This window comes from Mesoplodon bidens (assembly GCF_964165515.1).
Source record: "Mesoplodon bidens genome assembly, chromosome: 9".
Classification (NCBI taxonomy): Eukaryota; Metazoa; Chordata; class Mammalia; order Artiodactyla; family Ziphiidae; genus Mesoplodon; species Mesoplodon bidens.
In genome coordinates this window covers 103961054-103984028 of record NC_138166.1, presented here as the reverse complement: position 1 = coordinate 103984028, position 22975 = coordinate 103961054, and the positions used below count along the sequence as shown (strand labels likewise).

The 22975-nt window shown below is 44.6% G+C and overlaps 2 protein-coding genes across 2 annotated transcripts in view; one reads left to right on the top strand and one right to left on the bottom strand.

The window, feature by feature from the left end:
- PAXIP1 (PAX interacting protein 1) overlaps positions 1 to 15299 on the top strand; it is a 48282-nt gene extending 32983 nt beyond the window's left edge. The window contains exons 10-21 of the mRNA XM_081243454.1: positions 812 to 949; positions 1568 to 1689; positions 2110 to 2294; positions 3496 to 3539; positions 4703 to 4773; positions 5845 to 5947; positions 6971 to 7139; positions 12821 to 12921; positions 13941 to 14075; positions 14163 to 14238; positions 14332 to 14396; positions 14832 to 15299. Coding sequence (XP_081099580.1) covers positions 812 to 949; positions 1568 to 1689; positions 2110 to 2294; positions 3496 to 3539; positions 4703 to 4773; positions 5845 to 5947; positions 6971 to 7139; positions 12821 to 12921; positions 13941 to 14075; positions 14163 to 14238; positions 14332 to 14396; positions 14832 to 14843 — 1221 coding nt within the window. The 3' untranslated portion in view covers positions 14844 to 15299. The remainder of the gene's footprint in view (positions 1 to 811; positions 950 to 1567; positions 1690 to 2109; positions 2295 to 3495; positions 3540 to 4702; positions 4774 to 5844; positions 5948 to 6970; positions 7140 to 12820; positions 12922 to 13940; positions 14076 to 14162; positions 14239 to 14331; positions 14397 to 14831) is intronic.
- Positions 15300 to 15315: 16 nt separating this feature from the next.
- LOC308622341 (uncharacterized protein) overlaps positions 15316 to 22975 on the bottom strand; it is a gene marked incomplete at its 5' end in the record, with an annotated part of 32795 nt that continues 25135 nt past the window's right edge. Inside the window, one exon of the mRNA XM_081243688.1 lies at positions 15316 to 16527. The remainder of the gene's footprint in view (positions 16528 to 22975) is intronic.

Here is a 22975-nt window from a genome sequence, read left to right as displayed (position 1 = left end):
TGAGGCTCGGGGTTGGAAAGGACTTTCTTCTACTGATTCTCCTCGGGCTTTGGTGGGATAGATGGATCCCTCTGTGGCCACCAGGCCTTTCTGTCTGTGAGGAGTGGGGCAGGGGAAGCCCCAGGTGGTGCTGGGGAGGGTAGACGGCCTTCCGCTCCCGTCCAGGGCCACGCTGAACGCAGAGCGGCCGGAGCGGGATTTCTTAACTGTTGGGGGGATTCGTGTGCAGGCCTGACCCGGTCAGTCCTCTGAGCTTCTGTCCTGCAGAGCAGAAGCCTCCTCCTCAGTATTACCTGCTCTCATCCCCTGAAGGTTCCTTTCTTAAAAATGTTATTTGTAGACAGACAGGTGTCAGTGTGTGTGACACACGGCCTCTAAGGAACCCCTGTTACAGAGTAGGTAGTGGTGCCTGTGGGGAGGGGCTCCGCGCTTACTTTTAGGTGAGCAGTTGCGTTCTTTCGTGACTTGTGTGCAGGGCCCTCTGTGTTCTCGTGGGGCGGTTTTAATTTTGATGATCAGAAATGTCATCTCCTTCCATGACTGAAGTTATTTCCAGGTTGTCAGACGTGTAGCTCTTCTCCCCGTGGTCGGCTCTTGTTCTTGGGTGGCCAGTAACGTTTTCGGGGTGTGTTAAAATTAACCTGCGACACTGTTGCAGTTCATGACTTCAGAAATTGAGTGCTAAGCTCGTGAAATTCCTTTATTTATAGGACTCCCATTAAAGGTGGCCTTGTTAGCTGTCCAGCCTTACAGTCTGTGTTTAGCCTGCAGTGAAAGCCCCCGAGACCAGCCCGTGCTCTTGCGTTTGCAGGCGGTGAAGGAGAGGAAGAGGTGTGTCACGGCGCACTGGCTGAACGCGGTGCTGAAGAAGAAGCGGCTCGTGCCGCCCCATCGGGCCCTGCACTTCCCCGTGGCCTTCCCGCCCGGGGGGAGGCCGTGCTCCCAGCACGTAAGGCTCACCCCTCCCCCTCTGCCGGGCGGGCTTGTCTGCTCCCGTGTCCCCCGTGGGCTGCGAACGGCCCGCTGGCCGGTGCCGAGCACGAAGGCATCTTCTTTCCTTCTGTTCTCCTGTGACAGTCGCGGCTTCCTGCACAGGCCGCTGTTGCGTTGACTCTCCTAAGCCTTTGACACCGTTTCATAAATTCCTGAAATAAAGCGAGCGACTTAAACCAGAAGTGGCTGCTGTTGGCCAGACGTTATCACTTGTGGGTCCTCCCACTCAGCTGAGCTCAAAATTGGGATCAGTAAGAAGAACTGACTAATATTTATATGCTTAATAGAGTAACTTCATTCAGATTATCTGAACGGTGTCATAGCAACACAAAAATGGTTTTCCCATACTTGGTATGTTTGTTTTCCATCCCCTTGCTGGCTGTGTGTGGAACATTTTCACCATTAACAAAGTTCTGGTTTTGACATTCTTAGACATGATGTCACTAGATACCTCTCGTGATGCCAAAGAAGGAATGGAAACACCCGTGTCTATAAAACAACTAAAATGTAGAAGAGTTTATTAACTGGGTTAAATTGTCGTTATATTTTGGCCTTACTTGCTCTTTTCCCTTAGATTATTTCTGTGACTGGATTTGTTGACAGCGACAGGGATGACCTGAAGTTGATGGCTTACTTGGCAGGTGCCAAGTACACGGGCTATCTGTGCCGCAGCAACACAGTTCTCATCTGCAAAGAGTAAGCACGGTTCTGAAGCCATTACTTAATCTTCAGTTTATACACGCTGTAGTGGCTGTTTCAGCAGTTCTGTATTTCTTAATATATCTTAGTTTTGTGACGGAAATTAGGGTGTGAAAATCAAAGTCTGTTAACAGGATAGCAACGATATTTATGATAATGCTAGCAGAAGAATGAAATCAGATGAATTAATGAGATGCAGTTTAGCCCTGGTAACAGCAGTAAGGTAAAGGTAGGCCTAGCAATGGTCTCGTGACCCACGTGTGCGCTTCCTTACCAGCCAGGGTCGGCTCTGCAGAAACATCCCTGTCATTTCTAGTGTGAGAAAATGTGGACTGGCTTTGTTGAATATAAATATAAATTTGAACACAGAACTCTAACATTTAGTAAATGTGTTTTCTCTTCCAAAAAAAAAAAAAGACCAACTGGTTTGAAGTATGAGAAAGCCAAAGAGTGGAGGATCCCGTGCGTGAACGCCCAGTGGCTGGGAGACATCCTTCTGGGGAACTTGGAGGCCCTGCGGCAGATTCAGTACGGCCGCTACACCACCTTCAGCCTGCAGGACCCCTTCGCCCCGGCTCCGCACTTGGTTTCAAACCTTCTGGGTAAGTGGGGCCGGTTCCACGTTGCCGCCAGCTTGCGTACTAAGCACCGGTCTTGGCTTCGGCCCTCTCATCATTCTGATTTAATTTCCCGTTTCCTTGCCACACTGTCTTCCTCCGCACTCTGCCCAGGAGTTTTTGTTGGTGTGTATTTTGGTTTACTTTTTAAAAATGGACCCTCAGAGGTAGAAGGAACGTGCAGAAGCCTGCTGATCTTGTCTCAAGCTGGCTCTGGTCTGTCCAAGGCGCCCCATGAGCCGTAGCCCACCTCCCCTTCAGCTGTGCAAAACTCGTGGGAGGATCACTACCCCGGCTGTACACACTACAGCACTTAATGTTACTGCATTTACTGAACTGAACGTTACTCCAGAAAACGGGCGTTCAATTTGAGCACTGCTTTAACGTGCTGTCTCTCAAAGGAGCCTGTTAAGTTCCGGTTTGAGCGGCTTCAGTCACGAGAAAGCTTGTCTTCATTCTGAGCTGTGGTCCGCTGGCTTCCCTGTGACGCACCTGCTGGTGTGACGTCACCTGGTCCTCAGTGGACACGCGCCCTCGGTGCTCAGCACGGTCACCGCCCGGCGCGCTGTGTTCCTTGGTGTCAGCCCCCTCGTCGCAGTCGGTTTCTTAGAAGCCGGACTGTGTGGCTCCCAAAATTGGCCGGGGGGACAGCACACGCGGGGCGGGCAGCCTCTGCTGTGCTGCGTGCTCCTGCTTTGCTCAGGGCTGCCTCACACGCAAAACTAGGCCCCTGCAGGCTCTCCCGGGAGCCGCCGCCCCTCACTGTGCAGCCACTTAGTGACAGTCCTCACATTTTCCCCTTATTAAAGGTTGTCCGCCAAGCCACCGTGTGTCCAGGATTACCCGCTCCTGAAAGGGCTTTTTGTGTTTTTGTTGTTGTTGATGATGATACACTTCCTTTTTTTTTTTTTAATTGGAGGATAGTTGATTTACAGTGTTGTGTAAGTTTCAAGTGTACAGCAAAGTGAATCAGTCCTACATATATGTGTATCTATTATTATTATTATTTTTTTAGATTCTTTTCCCATGTAGGTCATTACAGAGTATTGAGCAGAGTTCCCTGTAGGTCGTTTGTAGTTATCTGTTTCATATATAATAGTGTGTGTATGGGTCATGAAAAGGCTTTTGTAACACGGCTTATCTGTTTACACAGTATATCTGATAAGTAACCTGTTTCTCTCTTTAGATGCTTGGAGAGTTCCACTGAAAGTGTCAGCAGAGTTGCTGATGGTATGTCAAGCTAATAACCTTACTTTGGCTGTTACTGTATATTATACACATGCAGGAGGGATACGTTTGTATTTGTAAATTAAGAATTCTTTTAGTAGTTTGTCACCATAACAGATGAGGGCTGTTCTTCTCTCCTGTCGTAGCTGTTGAGTATACCCTGCATCTTTTTTTTCTTAATTGATGATATTGTCAGTTATTCATATTTATACATGTTAGGAACATTATCGCTTCAAAGCTATACGATTGCTTAAAGAATTGGAGAGCTGAGTAAGACGACGTGTTTCCATAGGGTCAGGGAGGCAAGAGCTGAGGCGTTAGTGCAGGAGCCCTGGACCCACAGCTCACTCTGCAGGAGCCCGGACCTCACCGTGATGGGACCGTTCCCGCATGTCCCAGGTGGGGTTCCAGCCCGCTGGCTGAGCTCTGATAGGGTACCTTCAGGAGGGACCGTTCTGGACCTGAAGGCCAGCAGTTGTTTATTACGAAACAAGTGAGGGGGGGCCTTCTGCCCTCTCATCTCAGATCGAGAGGTCATTGCTTCAAGTAGTGAAACAGAGAAAGTGTATTTGTGGACGAAGGTCTGCATAGAGGTGAGGCAAGGGTGGAGGCTGACTGGGGGGTTCCTCCAGGGGCACCAGCCTCCCCCCGCCCTTCGGCTCAGCGTGTCTGCAGGTCAGGGGCTCCAGCTGGTTCCAGGAATGTGGGCGCCCTGTGTCTGGGGACCGGAGTGGCCTTCAGCACCTTGCCCCACCCTCCAGAGCGCTGTGACCTGATCGTCCTGAACCCTCATGGGTGACATCTCAGTTCAGGAAGAGTCTCTTTTTGGGCATATAGTCGCAATGAGTATGTTTTCCAAATTCCAAACTGAGACACAAGACAAAATATTTGAAGTGAAAAGTGTTCTGAAAAGTTCAAGGTTGAGGATTAAATCTGTAACGTGAACAGCGAGAGGGGTGAAGACGTTTTAAAGAACTGCTGGGTCTGGTGAATAAAGAGGGTGCCAGCCCAGGGCTTCCCTGGAAGGCTCGTGTGTGTCTGTCTCTCGGCTGGTGAGGCGTGGTGGGTGCGTGTGTCTCACGTACGCAGTGGGGTAGGTGGAAAGCTCTTGGAAGCTACTGTATTACTGGGGAGACTGATTAAAGTAAATCATATTTTAATCACAGGGTGTACGACTACCTCCCAAACTGAAGCAGAATGAAGCAACTAATATCCAGCCCTCTTCCAAAAGAGCCAGGTATGAAGAATCGCTTTTTTTTTTTTAATGGTTGATGAGCTTTTACAGGTTTGTTTTAGAAAATGGTGGCAGTTGGGAAAGTTCCAGAAATGTTCACAGTGAATAGGATCTGGAAGGATTTGCTGATTGCGTCGCAGCTTTATCGTGGCACGTCTCATTTCACTGCTGGAGATAAACAGGGAATAGCCAGTGTTTTTTCCTCTCATTAAAAAAACAGTTGAGTCTTCTCCTTTAACCAGAACCCCCGGTGTGTAAAACATGAGCTGCTGTGGTAGAACGGGGGTGGGGGACTGGAACCCGCTCCAGGCGTCCTCGGTGTGGGCCCGGGAGTCTGCGTCCCGACCCCTGACCCGGCGGGTCGGCGGGGGGTGGCTGTGTGCAGACCTGTGCTGGTCTCACCTGGTAAAGAGAAGCCGGCGGTTCCGTTAGAACCCAGAGGCCCCCCCAGGCCGTGCTCAGCGAGGGTCTTGCTCTCTTCCCTGCCCCTCGGCTCTCCCTCCTGCCATCCCCACACCCCTACAACCTGGGAATGATTGGATTTTGTAGTGAAAGCCTAATTATGTGATTATATGTGTCATTAAAATGCCACAAATAAATTTTTCTTAATTGAATAGACTGTCTCAAATATAAGCTAAAAATAGGATTTGAGAAAATTTAAGGAAATGAAAAAGACTGAGGTTTAATTTAAAATGTGTGCTTGAGTCAAACAGCTTTGTTCTTTGCCTTCTGGGTTGAGACGGGGCAGGTGGAAGACACAGGACTAGAGCCCTCGGGGGGGCCCTCCCGCTCTTCAGGACCAGCAAGGCCAGTGAGAGGGCGGGGGCGGGACTGATGAGGAGAAGTGGAGCGTTGATTGGCTGCTTCCCTTGGAGGTGCCACACGGAGTCCTTTTGGGGGTGACTTTGTGTGAATGGTGGGAAAGAAAAAAAGAGCAGGTAAGTCACTGTATTTTCCCTTTAAGGAAAGAACACCACACACACTTAAAGCTTGTTAAAGCTATTAAAATCCCTTGTTTGCTAAAGAACATTTTTAAGTAAATAATAGGCGGTCTTTTCTATGTGTATTTTATAGAATTGAAGATATACCACCTCCCACTAAGAAGTTAACACCAGAATTGACCCCTTTTGTGCTTTTCACTGGATTTGAGCCTGTTCAAGTTCAACAGTATATTAAGGTGAAATTTGATTCTAGTTTGCATAAGGATTTTTAGGAATGTTCCTTTCTGTTTATATTTGCTTGAGGCCAGCAGTCTAATTAAACTAACATTTAATCGGGAATATCGTATTATAAGTGTTTACAGTGTGTATCTATAAACTGCGTGTCATCATTGACTTCCCGCCTCATTCTTGCTACTGCTGCACACTTAGATACTCGCTTTCTTATTAGGAGAAAAACGATTTAGGTGAGTAGACCGAGAACCATGTCTATAATCACGTGAACATTATTAGCAAGCCCACTCGGACATCATTTTCATAAAGACATGAGCTTAAAAGAGTAGCTGTGCCTCTTCAGGTTTTCTGATTGAATCCACAGTCTTTCAAGACTTGTTTTCTTGGGTAGGAGGGTAGGCCCAAGGGGCAGTGGTGTATTTAGATAAATAAACTTTTTGGAAGTAACACCAGGAGGGATTATGGGATTTTGTTTTGTTATTTTGGGGACAGGGGAGGGTGATGGTTAAGAGTATGAGTTGACCTGTATTATGAGGATTCAAATGTTTTATTTTTTTTTTTAAGGAAAAGAATTATAAATGCTACTATATGTTTAGTATAATTTATTTTCTTTACTTTTAAAATTGAGTATAGTTAAAGAGATCATCTTTTATATGTTTATGTCTTCTCAGTCAATTCTTAGGTCATTTCTTAAAATAGAGACAGCATTTTAATGTGCCTCAGTAACACTCATGTCAGCTTAGAAAGCCTGGGCAGATTTGCTCCTTATGAAACGAGCTGTGTTGTTTTCAGAATTTTACTTATTTACAGGGATGTCTTATTAGTCTTGATCTGCACAGCACTGATTAGGGAAATGTACATTGTCAATCCTAGTTTTCACTTTCCTCCTACAATGGCGTGGGTTTGGTTTTACCAGTTGCACCATTTTCCGTGGCCGAGGACTCTGTTGGTAGTCTTAGACACGTCACAGGCCGTGTGCGGCTCTGTAGGCCTAGCTCTCACCTCTGGTCTGTGTTCGTGACCCCCAGAAGCTCTACATTCTTGGTGGGGAGGTCGCCGAGTCTGCACAGAAGTGCACCCACCTCATCTCCAGCAAGGTGACGCGCACCGTGAAGTTCCTGACAGCCATCTCCGTGGTGAAGCACATCGTGACTCCGGAGTGGCTGGAGGAGTGTTTCAAGTGTCAGAAGTTCCTTGGTGAGTAGCAGCATCCGTACCTCAGTGAACTGACTTCAAGAAAAAACCCTTTTAATTTGGCATTATCTCCATTTTCACCCCAGCAAACATCTCGTTCATTTTTTAACACTCTGTTATTTTATCCATGTAAATTCATAAACTTATTCCATGTTCCAGTCATTTGATTGAGATCTTTGCATTTTACCGTGAAGTATAGAGGGTTTGGTAATTTGGAAGGTATTGGGGGAAGAATACGCTCTGCGTTCCAGCCATGTTGTTTCCTGATGTGAGTGTATTTTGTTTGGAACGCTGGCTGTCGGATGAGATTCCACATGCAGTACAGTGCACGGCGGGGAGCCCGGTAACGTCCTGGGAACGTCGGGGCAGGTGGGTGGGTCAGTGCATCCCTCCCTTCCTTGCCCGTCTCCCACCGTCCAGGGCACCAAAAGTGAAATCCTGTTACTGGCAGTGACACTTAGAGATAGGTTTTTTTCTTAGATTAGTCAGTGCACCCAAGTGTTTTTAGAACCTTGCTAATCAGCACAGAGCGAATATGATTCCAAGTGACTTTTCTCCGCGGAATAGATTTGCAGCTTCATCTCATGTGTGTTTCCTCTGTTGAGGGCACATCACAGCCTGTTGCCCTCAGGGCACTGGACAGCACTGTGCTTATAGGCCAGTTAAACAGCAAAAATCACTGACAAAAGCACAAAAGTGTGAAGAAAGTAGCACTAAATGGACCACAGAAGGACCCTTGTTCTCAGAATGAGCTGAACCATGGTGGGCACTGCCGTGTCGGCCCCAGCGGGAAGCGCCACGTGGGCAGCTCTGCCACGTCCACAGAGCATTGGAAAGCACCACAGACGCTGGTTTTGAGGTTACAAATAAATTGTACCAAGTGGGCATAGTCACAAATACGAAATCCACAAATAACGAGGATCAACTATAGTATGTAGTGTTTAGAAATTTTCAGTTGAGATTTTAGAACTTTTTTTCTTAAAAGATACTAGTGAAATATAAAACCTAACAATGCAGGCAGAAGAAGAAAAACGTAGAAACAATACCATAAACGTAGATTAGCTCTCAGTTTCGTATGAGTTACAAAGTTCAGAATGAGAGCGTCTGTTGTTAAATTGAAATTTGAGTTGCTTCATTTATCAAGCTTACCAGTCTGCAAAAAACATTTTTTATCTGTTTATGAAAGTTATAACAATTCATATTTGATGGGCAGTTTTAGCTGACTTTCATTTCTTTATGGCCTTATTAATGTTTGCTGTGTTGACTTCTGAGGGTTTATAAGGTGGTTCTGGTCTTATTATAAACATTCAATATTGAATAATCAAACACATTTCATATTTGATCCCTCAAATTTCAGGATTTCTTAACTTCTCCAGATTGTCATATAGTTGGAATTACACAGGATGCAGCCTTTTCATGTTGGCTTCTTAGTCACATGCATTTATGTTTCCTCTGTGTCTTCTTAGCTCATTTCTTTTTAGCACCAGAGACTGTCCCACTGTCTGGATGGACCTCAGTTTGTTTATCCACTCACCTACTGAAGGGTATCTTTGTTGCTTCCAAGTTTTGGCAATTACAAATAAAGCTGTGTTCTGTGTGCAGCTTTTGTGTGGATGTAAGTTTTCAACTCGTTTGGCTAAATACCAAGCAGGGCGATTGCTGAATCATATGAGAGTAGGTTTAGTTTTGTGAGAAACCATCAAACTGTCTCCCAAAGCGTTGGTACCAGTTTGCTTTCCCATCAGCAGAGTTCCTGTTGCTCCACATCCTCGCCAGCATTTGGTGGTGTCAGTTTCTGACCATTTTAAGAGTTGTGTGGTGGTACCTCATTTTTGTTTTAATTTGCACTTCCCTGATGACATACCATGTTAAGCGTCTTCTCGTGTTTATTTGCTATCTGTAAAGATATACATGTATATATACAGATATACTGTGGTCATGCATCTGTTCAGATCTTCTGTCCATTTTCTAACTGGGTTCTCTTATTGTTGAGTTTTGAGAGTTCTTTGTATATTTTGGGTAACAAACAGTCCTTTATCAGATGCATCTTTTGCAAATATTTTCTCCCAGTCTGTGGCCTGTCTTCTCATTCTCTTGACATTTGTCTTTGGCAGAGTGGAAGTGTTCGGTTTTAATGAAGTCCAGGTTGTCAGTTATTTCTTCCATGGATCATGCCTTTGGTTTTGTATCTAGTCATTGCTGTACCCAAAGCCATCTTGGTTTTCTCCTGTTACCTTTTTAGGAGTTTTAGTTTTGTGTTTTACATTTAGATCTGTGGTCTGTTTTCAGTTACTTTTTGTGAAGGTGTAAGGTGTGTGTCTAGATTCAGCGTGTGTGCGTGTGGACATCCACCTGTCCCCTTGTGCTCGTAGGCAGAGTGGGGGTCTGCACTGAGCTCTCACTGTGTCCATCCATCTGTCCTGATTTCACCCAGAGCTTTACAGTGCGTCTGGAAGTCGGGTCCTCAGTCTTCCAGCTTTGCTCTTCTTGAGTTGGCTGTGCTGTGTCTTTTGTGTTGTCATATAAACTTTAAAATCATTTAGCTGATATCCACTAGTCATTTACTTTTTTTTTGCGGTATGCAGGCCTCTCACTGTTGTGGCCTCTCCCGTTGTGGAGCACAGGCTCCGGATGAGCAGGCACGCAGGCTCTGGACGTGCAGGCCCAGCGGCCGTGGCTCACGGGCCCAGCTGCTCCACAGCATGTGGGATCTTCCCGGACTGGGGCACAAACCCGTGTCCCCTGCATCGGCAGGCGGATTCTCCACTGCACCACCAGGGAAGCCCCTAGTCATTTACTTTTAATACAGACTCGAGATATTTTGTTTTGCCAAAAGTTTACATTTTGAGGTTGTTCCTGAAATTTCTCAAGAAGAATACTAACCCTAGGTTATTAGTTCTGGCAGTTAGTATCTGAAATTTCACACTCTGATTCATTTCTTAGTTTTTTCCATCTTTTAACGTTTTATGGATATTTTTAAAATCAATTTGGCTTTTGAATTAAGAAAAATTTTTTGAAACGATCAATCAATCACCCAGTTGCCTATATAGTACAGACATAGCTTCTTTTTCCTGAGAGTCCGTTGCCCAAATAATGCTCCGTTATCCCCAACACCTACATGCGTGTTTCCTACAGACAGACAAAGGACATTCCCGTAGATGGCGCAGCGCAGTGCGGCCACGGTCAGGAAATCAACACGGATCCATCACTGCCGCCTCATCCCCATTCAGATCTGCCCATTGTCTCGGCATCGCCCCTTAGAGCAGAAGGACCGAGTTCTGAATCACACGTTGCATGTAGTCTCCTCGAGTCTGGGAAGGGCCCCTTGGTCTGTTCTTGTCACCTGAAGATGTCTGGTCAGGTCGGTCACTGTACAGAATGCCATCCGTCTGGTGTGTGTGCCGTCTCCTCCCGAGGGGGGGCGGGGGGCGTCTGTGGCGGGACCATCCCATGGCTGTGGTCTCCCCCACCTCGCATCCTGCCAGGGGCTGTACAGTGCAGGGTTGTCGTCCTGTGCGTGATTTCACGGTGGCCCCTCGATGCAGGTGCAAGCCGGCCGGGCTTCTTGACGAGTCATTTATGGGAAGCACTTTGAAACTTTGCAGATACTGCTGTTCCGTCAGACTTTTGATCTATTCCCTTATTTCCCCACGTGCGCTCCTTTCTATCTCCTTGTTACCGTCTTGTCGTCACCGACCCTCATCATCGTCCCCACTGTGACCAGGGATTGCCGCTCAGGCTGGCTTCCGTGTCCTGTCCACCTCTCCTGTTGGGTTGACCACGTGGTAGCTTTTGGCAAAACAAGAATGTTCTGGGCTCATCTTACGCTTTTCTGCCCTGCTTCCGCACCAGCGTTTTCCCAAGGATCCCCGAGTCCTTTCAGTGTAAACCTGGGAGCGGAGGACGGTGCTCGTGGCCCTGGGGTGTTGCTCCTGAGTGTCTGTCTGTCCGGTGCCCGTCTGCCACCACGGGGCTCGTCCTTGTTTTCTCCCTCTCTCTGTCTGTAATCCTTTCTCCAACAACAGTGAGAAGCCTAGCTTCCAGTGTCCTAATGAACTTGTTAACTTACCTGATAAGCTTCACTGTGTGTAGAGTCAGCAGCACGTGGACCACCGCTGCCCCTGCAGCCCTTCTCACTGGGCTCTGACGCCCTTGGGGCCCGACAGCTTTAAAACTGGATTATTCAAGGAGTGATAGGGGATAATTTTGGAATTTTGTATTTAATTTATAAAATTGGTGTCTCAAACTATATAATCTCTTTCTGGAAGACGCATGTCCTTTGTGCTGCTGTGAACAGTTTAATTTTCAGGTTGACTCTTTCTACGGATTCTTAGCAAGTTAACGTAACTCTGCTGCTCCTTTTAGAAAACCAAAATGTCAGCATCTTCTCTGGGACAGGATTGTTTTAGCTACTTTGTTATATTTCAGTGTCATCGTCTCCTATCATAAATATTAACTACTTTTTGGTACTCCCTCATAGTTCTCCAGAAGGCATATCAACCTTGATTTTGCCATGGACACTTACATTTCAAATATATCACTTCAGGGACTTCCCTCGTGGTCCAGTGGTTAAGACTCCGTGCTCCCAATGCAGGGGGCCCAGGTGCGATCCCTGGTCAGAGAACCAGATCCCTAAAAAAAAAAAAAAAAAAAAAGATCCTGCATGTTGCAGCTAAGACCTGGCACACCCTAAGTAAATAAATATTTAAAACAAAACAAATATATCACTTCATGCATGACAGTACATTTTTGTTCATTTTTTAATTCATCATTTTTTTAGAAATTCTTATCGTCTTCACCTAAACCAGTATAGTGCCTTATTTATCTGCTGATGGCTGATCCATTTTGTATTTCTAGCAGTTGTTAAATTTCAGCATTTCTTTAGTGACATGATTGCTCTTGCCCAGTGGTCCTTGAGCTCAGAATGGTTTTTACATTTTTAAGGCATTGTTTCAAAAAAAAGAAGGGCATGTCACAAAAGTATGTGGCCTACAACGTGTGTCATCCAACTGACCCCCTAGACTCTCCCTGCTTTGGGTTGTGTTACAGAGTTTGGTTATTATGATGAAATGAAGAAGAAATGATTTTCTGAATGAGATGTATTTCATAAGAAGATAAAATATTTTGTGATCTTTACCTTTTGACAAATGAGATATTTCTTACTTAAATCTTCAAAATTTGGTAAAACCATTCTTTATAAATTGCTGTACATATTCATAGATTTAAAAGGAACGGGTTTTTGGTAAATCTCAGCTAATTGAGTCTAATGGCTCTGAAGTCACTGTGGTCCCTACACAGACACACACACACACAACACGATGACAGTTCTCAGCTCTCCCTCCAGGACTGGAGCTCTTCCCCTGGGTCTCTGGGCTTGGAGAGCTGTGAGCGCCCTGGGACAGTTTGAGATTACAGCTGAGGGGTGTGGAGGGGCCAGAGCTCTCAGTCCAGTTTTTTCCAAACGCTAAGAAACACTGACCGAGGAGGGACAGTGTCTTTAGCCTGGCTGTTTTCAGGAGAAAAGTAACTGACAAATATAACAGGTGAGGCTTTTGTTCACAGGTGTCGCAGGTAAATGTGAGCCGTGAATCACACGCACCTTACTGGGGGCAGCCTGGAGCGGGTGGCATGGTGCAGCCCGGGCGCCGTGCACTATTCGGACGGTGTGCTGTTCTCTTTTCCAGATGAGCAGAACTACCTTCTCCGAGACGCCGAGGCTGAGGTGCTTTTCTCCTTCAGTCTGGAAGAGTCCTTGAGGAGGGCACGCGTGTCTCCGCTCTTTAAGGTACGCTTGGAAGGGAAGTCAGGTAAGGCCCCGGGACGCAACAGCTGCTACAGCTGTGGGCGACAGCGAGGGCCTCCGGGGAGCCGGCCCCCGCCCCCCCTCACTGTCCCCACTGCATGGGTGGTCCTCCTTGGGCAGGGTGTTTCTGGAGGTCTTCGGCGCCTGCAGAGTCCGCTGTTTACCATAGCTAAGAGAATCCATACAAAGTTAAATAAATAGATTAGAGATAAGCATTACAGATACCTGGTTCAAAGAGTTATGTGTGAATAGGTAGGAGACATTTAAATTGATTTTTTTGCTTTTAACAACTTAATACTATTCTCATTAAATACTATTCTCATTTTATACTCAGCTAGAGAATGGAGACCATCCTTGGGAACATATTAATTGAATCTGTGCCTAATAATTCTAGACTAGAATATTTAAATATTTGTTAGATAAGATAGAACACTCTGGAAAATTGTCAAACAGTGAGTGGCTCAGTAAATTAATAATCATTTTTTTACCCTTACGGAGCCAATTTAGGAATCAGAAATGATTTGCAATACTGAGTTAAGAGTATTTTACCTAAGATAGTCTGATTTTTCTAAATATTTGAGGAGTTTAAAACTAAATAGTATTTTTGGTACACTTAGGAGCAAGGGTGTTTGAAAATTTTAACCAGCAAAATCATTTCCTATTCTGTTTGAGCTTTACAGTTTAGAATTGTATAGAAATTGAGAAGAATGTTCCTATTCTTGCTTTTATCACAGAGTACTTCATGTCTTTTAGGAATATAAGTTCTAGTTGCTGTTAATAAGTGTAGGTCATACCTAACGTATGAAAGTGCTGAAGTTACTTCCAAATTGACACGCCTGGATTCCCCGAGGCCCACTTCAGACTGGGGACTAGCCGGGGCTAGTATGTGTATTCCTGTGGAATAGACACTTCGTCAAAAATCTCAGGGTAGGATGAGAAATTACGTACACTAAAAATTCCATTTAGAAAACATAATACACGTATTTTCACTTTATTTTTAGGCGAAATATTTTTACATCACTCCTGGAATCTGCCCGAGTCTTTCAACTATGAAAGCGATTGTGGAATGTGCAGGAGGGAAAGTACTGTCTAAACAGCCGTCTTTCCGGAAACTCATGGAACATAAGCAAAATAAGGTAGACAGAAGTAAAATATACTACTGAATTCGTCATTGTCACGTATAAGAGCCACTGTTTAGTAACCAGTAACTTTCTTTTCATTAGAGTTTGTCAGAAATAATTTTAATATCCTGTGAAAATGACCTTCACTTGTGTCGAGAATATTTTGCCAGAGGAATAGGTATGGTTCATTCCTCTTGCTCTGTATTAAGAATGTGTAGGTACACACACAGCAGTGCATTTATTTAACGGTTTTTGTTTTCATTCCTTTCAGATGTTCATAATGCAGAGTTTGTTCTAACTGGAGTGCTTACACAAACACTGGACTATGAATCATATCCTTTTGAAAGATGTGTGGTGCAGAAACCCCTCTCATCGTTAATATCAGAGCTGTGTGTGTTCCGTATCTCCACAAATTAGGAAATTTTTGCCAGAGTTCGTGAAAAAAATGATAAGAGACCCCTTACTTACATTTTTGGAGATTTTGTTTTTATACAATATGTGCTCTTACATCTCTCCAGGTTTTTTCCTACCTTTGGGTGACTGGTGGGTGTCATCTCAGGGCCCCTTTTCTTGCGTCTGTAGCCTGAAAGGAACCTGAGTCTTTCTGCCCCAGGACGGTTGGAGCCCCGGGTGGATGGTTCAGAGACGCAGGGGTTGGCGAGGGCTTGGGTGCCCGAAGCTCACCACCTTGGCGTGCGGCCTCTATTGGATGCTGTCACTAGTTTGCATTGTGTTTGTTTGGCAGTTGTTTTCCTCAGCGAGCTTACATATAAATTTAACTGACGCACCTGCGCTGGTGACTGGAGCCTGGCGCACGGGTCTGGCTGTGTCAGCTGCCAGATGGAGCAGCCCCTGGGCCCTTCAGACGCCCTTGTTTTCCAGCTGCTTTCTTCGGGGACAAGCATTTTAAAGCAGGAAGACAAATATATTAAATATACTGCATCTTATTAAGATGTGCAATTTTATTCTGAGGAAACATAAATTATGTTTTGTATTATATGACTTTAAGAGCCCACGTTAGGTTTTATGATTCATTTGCCGGGTTTTTAAATGTTTTCACAACCCTGTTAATGGAACTTCAGCTGCAAATAAAATGGTGTAAATAAAGACCTTGCTATCTCTAAATTATGGATGTTAAAGATTTGAAATGTTTTGTACTTTTATTTTTATTTCTTACACTCTTTTCTTTTATATTGATATCTTGCCCACATTTTAAATAAATGTACTTTTGAACTTAGAATTGAGTGGTCCTTTGTTATTACACATTTTTTTGTATAATTTATATGATTTGCATTAAACTGGATCACATTTTAAGTAATTTCAAGGCAAAATATTTTCTAGTAAATTTTCTCCTGAAGAAATAATTTCTGGAAGGTAGCATTTTCTGTCAAGGTAATAAATAAATTCCTGGGCAGAGGCACATTCAGGATATTTAGCAATTACTACAAACAGGCAGGCACCAACCAGCCAGAATCATTAATACCACAAAAACCCATATATATATCCTGCTTCTATTCCAGGTATGGTTCTAATACACATCCTGTTGGGTTGTAGGTACAGAAGTATACTGGAGACTACCATCTTACCAGTAATTACTAACGTATGAATATATAATATACTACATTTATTAATATATTCAAGAGCAATACTGTCACAGGTTCAGCACCGACCTCACATCACTGCCCATCAGGTGTGTTCCAGAAACACTGGATTTGCCTCCATAGCAATGTCTGAAATGTCTTCCTAGGAGTTGTGATCGACTCCAAAGTCTACTCGCCAACTGCACAGTCTCTACAGTTTAATTCTTAAACACAGTTTAAGTGGAGCACGTGTATTAAGAAAGTGAACTCCCCATCCCAGGAATTCTCAGCATTCCCGTAAGGCTGATGTTGGTTACACACATTGAAGACATCGTTACTTCCGGTGTTCTCCCAGCTCTGATGGTGGAACCCCATGGAGTTCCTCCTACCAATGGGAAGGAAATCGCCTGCGACTTCACGACTCTAAAGTGAGGCTCAACACATTCAGCCTTACCTGTGCCGTCTCAAAAGCCTTGACCTGTGGCAACTTCCCAGTGACCCAGCCGCTGCCGCGTGGGTACACCTTCACTCTCTCTCAGCACGAGTGACTAATACGCTGATTGTCTACTGGAAACGTTTATCTGTTGAGCTCCTTAAAATACACCCGAACAGCAGTTTTGTTCAGATGTACCACATGCTGGCACTTGTACTTTTACAAACTGTATCTCAAACTGTGTGTACATTTTAGTTCATACTTTTCAACCTAAGCAAACTTGGGGATACTCACCTGTAGAACTGACCTTTTCTCCTCACGTACAACAGGTGGAATGAGTGTTGATATGAAATAATTTAGAATCTGTAAAATTCCAGAAGTACAGAAGAGTTTCATAAGTTGGAACAAAATCTTGATTGCAAAGTATTCAGAATACGGCCCTCCTTCTTACACCCTTGAAGAAAAGTGAAGATAATGATGGAATAAGGGCCTTCTGGGTAGAATATATGCATCTGTTCAGTCTTCAGTGGAAACGGGGTTTGTTTAACCAACATGCAAGTAAGACTGACTTGATTAACCTTTCAATGAGTGTTTTTTTCAAAAGCTGCCAAGAATAATCCTTAAAAACTCCAGGAGCTGTCTGCAGCCAACTGGCTTGCACAGCTGCTAAGCATTGATTTGGTGGCTCAGAGGAAGTTACATGTGAACATTTAAGAATAAAGTAAATCAACTTCTTAGAGAAATTGATTATGTTAGAAAATTATTTCTCCTAGGAAAAGAAGTCTTTCACTTAGTCCTTTTGTTTTTGTCTGGCTCAAGGTTTTTTAATAGAAATGCAAACCACATACGTAATTTTAAAGTTTCTGGTAGCCACAGTAAAAAAGCTTTTAGATTTAGTTTCTAAAATTTTGTTTAATGTATCTAAAATATTGTTTCATTTACAAGTAATATTTTTGAGTTTTACTCCTCTTTTTTCTTTTTTATATTTCATACCACTTACAGTTTAAAAACATACATATACCCAAGTTATTCTAAGGGTAAGGTGTTTTCCAGTAACTGAGTTAGTGCCAACTTTTTAAAATTAATTTTTATTGGAGTGTAGTTGATTTATAATGTTGTGTTAGTTTCAGGTGTACAGCAAAGTGAATCAGTTATACATATACATATATCCACTCTTTTTTAGATTCTTTTCCCATACAGGTCATTACAGAGTATTGAATAGAGTTCTCAGTGCCGTACAGTAGTTTCTTATTATCTATTTTATACATAGTAGTGTGTGTATGTCAATCCCAATCTCCCAATTTATCCCACCCCCACCGGTGTTAATTTTAAGTTAAAATTCACAAAACTGAGATGGACAGCTCAGCTCCTCACTTGCGCCAGGCACATTTCCAGTGCTTGGTGACCGGGCGCAGCTGCTCACCTGTGAGGAGTGTGAGCCCTCTGTGTCCCGTCTCACTTTGCAAATAAGGGTGGAAGAAATGTGAACGCCACTGAAGACAACATACATGCTGCATCCAAGTAAGCCAAGGATCATGTCTCTGTGCAGACAAAAGCACAGGACTTTGAATCAAGAATCAAGATGGCGGAATAGAAAGACATGGAGCTCGCCCCCTCCCACAAGTACATCAGAAGTACATCTACGGGCTTCCCTGGTGGCGCAGTGGTTGAGAGTCCGCCTGCCGATGCAGGGGACACGGGTTCGTGCCCCGGTCTGGGAAGATCCCACATGCCGCGGAGCGGCTGGTCCCGTGAGCCATGGGCGCTGAGCCTGCACGTCCGGAGCCTGTACTCCGCAACAGGAGAGGCCACAACAGTGAGAGGCCCACGTACCGCAAAAAAATAAATAAATAAAAATAAAGCAGAGAATTTCCTGGCAGTCCAGGGGTTAGTACTCTGCACTTCCACTGCCAAGGACGCGGGCTCAATCCCTGGTCAGGGAACTAAGATCCCGCAAGCCACATGGCACAGCCAAAAATAAAAATGTGCTTAAAAAAAAAAAACCAGGGCTTCCCTGGTGGCACAGTGGTTGAGAGTCCGCCTGCTGATGCAGGGACACGGGTCCGTGCCCCAGTCCAGGAGGATCCCACATGCCACGGAGCGGCTGGGCCCGTGAGCCATGGCCGCTGAGCCTGTGCATCCGGAGCCTGTGCTCCGCTATGGGAGAGGCCACAGCAGTGAGAGGCCCACGTACCACACACACAAAATAAAAGGTCAAGAGAATTCCCCTGAAAGAACAATGAAACAGACCTCTTCAGTCTAATAGACACCAAATTCAAAAAGGAGATAATGAAAATACTAAAGGAATTAAGAAGGGCTATTGATAGAGATTCAGATTACTGTTATCAAGGAACTAGAAACTATAAAGAGGAACCAAAAAAAACATTAGAAAACTCATTTGCCAAGATGAAAGCTAAGCTTAAGGCAATAAAGGGCAGACTGAATAATGAAGAACGAATAAGTGATCTGGAAGACAGAATAATGGAAATCACCTAATCAGAACAGCAGACAGAAGCCAAATGGAAAAAAAAGGAAAGCAAGATAAGAGATCTATGGGATAATACAAAGCGGCCAATCTACACATGATAGGGATCCCAGAAGGAGAAGAAAGAGAAAAGGGGACCGAAAATGTATTTGAAGAAATTATGGCTGAAAACTCCCCAAACCTAAAGAAGGAAACAGATATCCACATACAGGAAGCACAGAGGTCCCAAACAAGATGAACCCAAACAGACCTACACCAAGACATAATTAAAATGGCAAAAGTTAAAGAAAGGTCTCTAAAGGCAGCAAGAGAAAAACAAAGAGTTAATGACAAGGGAACCCCATAAGGCTATCAGCTGATTTCTCTATAGAAACATTACAGGCCAGAAGGGAGAGGGAAGATATATACAAAGTCCTGAAAGGGAAAAATCTGCAACTTAGGATACTCTACCCAGCAAGATCATCATTTAGAAGAGGAGAGAGAAAGCATTTCTCAGACAAGCAAAAAACTAAAAGAATACAGCAATACTAAACCTGTCCTAAAGGAAATATTGAAAGGTCTTCTCTAAATAGAAAAGAAGCAAGAATCTATAGGAAAGAGAAAATCACAATTGGAAAGTAAATCACTTAAATAAGCCAGTATACAGATTGTAAAAAAATTAAAAAATAAGATTTCTGTGAAAGCAATGACAACAACAATGAACAGCAAAAGGATAGGCATGCAGATGTAGAACAGGACATCAAATCCTAAAATGGGGAGGAGAGAGGGAAGATGGCGGAAGGGTAAGACGCGGACATCACCTTCCTCCCCACAAATACATCAGAAATACAGCTCCAAGTGGAACCACCCCTACAGAACACCTACTGAACGCTGGCAGAAGACCTCAGACCTCCCAAAAGGCAAGAAACTCCCCACGTACCTGGGTAGGACAAAAGAAAACAGAATAAACAGAGACAAAAGGATAGGGACGGGAACTGCACCAGTGGGAGGGAGCCGTGAAGAAGAAACAGTTTCCACACACTAGGAGCCCCTTCGCGGGCGGAGACTGCGGGTGGCGGAGGGGGAAAGCTTCGGAGCCGCGGAGGAGACCGCAGCCACAGGGGTACGGAGGGCAAAGCAGAGAGATTCCCGCACAGAGGACCGGTGCCGACCGCCACTCACCAGCCCGAGAGGCTTGTCTCCTCACCCGCCGGGGCGGGCGGGGCTGGGAGCTGAGGCTCGGGCTTCAGTCAGAGCGCGCTGGCGGCGTGAACACAGCCTGAAGGGGGTTAGTGCGCCACGGCCGACCGGGAGGGAGTCCGGGAAAAGTCTGGAGCTGCCGAAGAGGCAAGAGACTTTTCCTTCCCTCTTTGTTTCCTGGTGCGTGAGGAGAGGGGATTCAGAGCGCCGCTGAAAGGAGCTCCAGAGACGGGCGCGAGGCGCGCCTGAAAGCGCGGACCCCAGAGACGGGCGTGGGACGCTGGGGCTGCTGCTGCCGCCACCAAGAAGCCCGTGTGCGAGCACAGGTCACTCTCCACACCTCCCCTCCCGGGAGCCTGTGCTGCCCGCCACTGCCACGGTCCCGGGCTCCACAGACCACATCCCCGGGAGAACGCACGGGCGCGCCTCGTGCTGACGCAACGTCACGCCGGCCTCCGCCGACGCACGCTCGCCCCGCCTCCGTGCCCCTCCCTCCCCCGCGGCCTGAGGGAGCCAGAGCCCCCGAATCAGCGGCTCCTTTAACCCCGTCCTGTCTGAGCGAAGAACAGACGTCCTCCGGCGACCTACACGCAGAGGCGGGGCCGAATCCAAAGCTGAGCCCCGGGAGCTGTGCGAACAAAGAAGACAAAGGGGAATCTCTCCCAGCAGCCTCAGAAGCAGCGGATTAAAGCTCCGCAATCAACTTGATGTACCCTGCGTCTGTGGAATACCTGAATAGACAACGAGTCATCCCAAATTGAGGAGGTGGACTTTGAGAGCAAGATTTTTTCCCCCCTTTTCCTCTTTTTGTGAGTGTTTATGTGTATGCTTCTGTGTGAGATTTTGTCTGTATAGCTTTGCTTTCACCATTTGTCCTAGGGTTCTATCTGTCCATTTTGTTTTTTTTTTTTAACTTAAAAAATTTTTTTTCTTAATAATTTTTTTATTTTAATAACTTTATTTTATTTTATCTTACTTTTTAAATTTTCTTTTATCCTTTTTCTTTCTTTTCTTTCTTTCTTTCTTTCGTTTCTTCTACTTTTTCTCCCTTTTTATTCAGAGCTGTGTGGATGAAAGGATCTTAGTGCTGCAGCCAGGCGTCAGGGTTGTGCCTCAGAGGTGGGAGAGCCAACTTCAGGACACTGGTCCACAAGAGATGTCCCAGCTCCACGTAATATCAAACGGCGAAAATCTCCCAGAGATCTCCATCTCAACACCAGCACCCAGCTCCACTCAACGACCAGCAAGCTACAGTGCTGGACACCCTATGCCAAACAACTAGCAAGACAGGAACACAACCCACACATTAGCAGAGAGGCTGCCTAAAATCATAATAAGGCCACAGACAGCCAAAAACACACCACCAGACGTAGACGTGCCCACCAGAAAGACAAGATCCAGCCTCATCCACCAGAACACAGGCACTAGTCCCCTCCACCAGGAAGCCTACACAACCCACTGAACCAACTTTAGCCACTGGGGACAGACACCAAAAACAATGGGAACTACGAACCTGCAGCCTGCAAAAAGGAGACCCCAAACACAGTAAGATAAGCAAAATGAGAAGACAGAAAAACACACACCAGATGAAGGAGCAAGATAAAAACCCACCAGACCAAACAAATGAAGAAGGAAATAGGCAGTCTACCTGAAAAAGAATTCAGAATAATGAGAGTAAAGATGATCCAAAATCTTGGAAATATAATAGAGAAAATGCAAGAAACATTTAACAAGGACCTAGAACTAAAGAGGAAACAAGCAATGATGAACAACACAATAAATGAAATTAAAAATACTCTAGAAGGGACCAATAGCAGAATAACTGAGGCAGAAGAACGGATAAGTGACCTGGAAGATAAAATAGTGGAATTAACTACTGCAGAGCAGAATAGAGAAAAAAGAATGAAAAGAACTGAGGACAGTCTCAGAGACCTCTGGGACAACATTAAATGCACCAACATTTGAATTATAGGGGTTCCAGAAGAAGAAGAGAAAAAGAAAGGGACTGAGAAAATATTTGAAGAGATTATAGTTGAAAACTTCCCTAATATGGGAAAGGAAATAGTTAATCAAGTCCAGGAAGCACAGAGAGTCCCATACAGGATAAATCCAAGGAGAAACACGCGAAGACACATATTACTCAAACTATCAAAAATTAAATACAAAGAAAACATATTAAAAGCAGCAAGGGAAAAACAAAAAATAACACACAAGTGAATCCCCATAAGGTTAACAGCTGAACTTTCGGCAGAAACTCTGCAAGCCAGAAGGGACTGGCAGGACATATTAAAAGTGATGAAGGAGAAAAACCTACAACCAAGCTTGCTCTACCCAGCAAGGATCTCATTCAAATTTGATGGAGAAATAAAAACCTTTACAGACAAGCAAAAGCTGAGAGAGTTCAGCACCACCAAACCAGCTTTACAACAAATGCTGAAGGATCTTCTCTAGGCAAGATACACAAGAGAAGGAAAAGGCCTACAATAACAAACCCAAAACAATTAAGAAAATAGGAATAGGAACATACATATCGATAATTACCTGAAATGTAAATGGATTAAATGCTCCCACCAAAAGACACAGACGGACTGAATGGATACAAAAACAAGACCCATATATATGCTGTCTACAAGAGACCCACTTCAGACCTTGAGACATATACAGACTGAAAGTGAGGGGATGGAAAAAGATATTCCATGCAAATGGAAACCAAAAGAAAGCTGGAGTAACAATTCTCATATCAGACAAAATAGACTTTAAAATAAAGACTATTACAAGAGACAAAGAAAGACACTATATAATGATCAAAGGATCCGTCCAAGAAGAGGATATAACAATTGTAAATCTTTATGCACCCAACATAGGAGCACCTCAATACATGAGGCAAATACTAACAGCCATAAAAGGGGAAATCGACAGTAACACAATCATAGTAGGGGACTTTAACACCCCACTTTCACCAATGGACAGATCATCCAAAATGAAAATAAATAAGGAAACACAAGCTTTAAATGATACATTAAACAAGATGGACTTAATTGATAGTTATAGGACATTCCATCCAAAAACAACAGAATAAACATTTTTCTCAAGTGCTCATGGAACATTCTCCAGGATAGATCATATCTTGGGTCACAAATCTAGCCCCGGTAAATTTAAGAAAATTGAAATTGTATCAAGTATCTTTTCCGAACACAACGTTATGAGACTAGATATCAATTACAGGAAAAGATCTGTA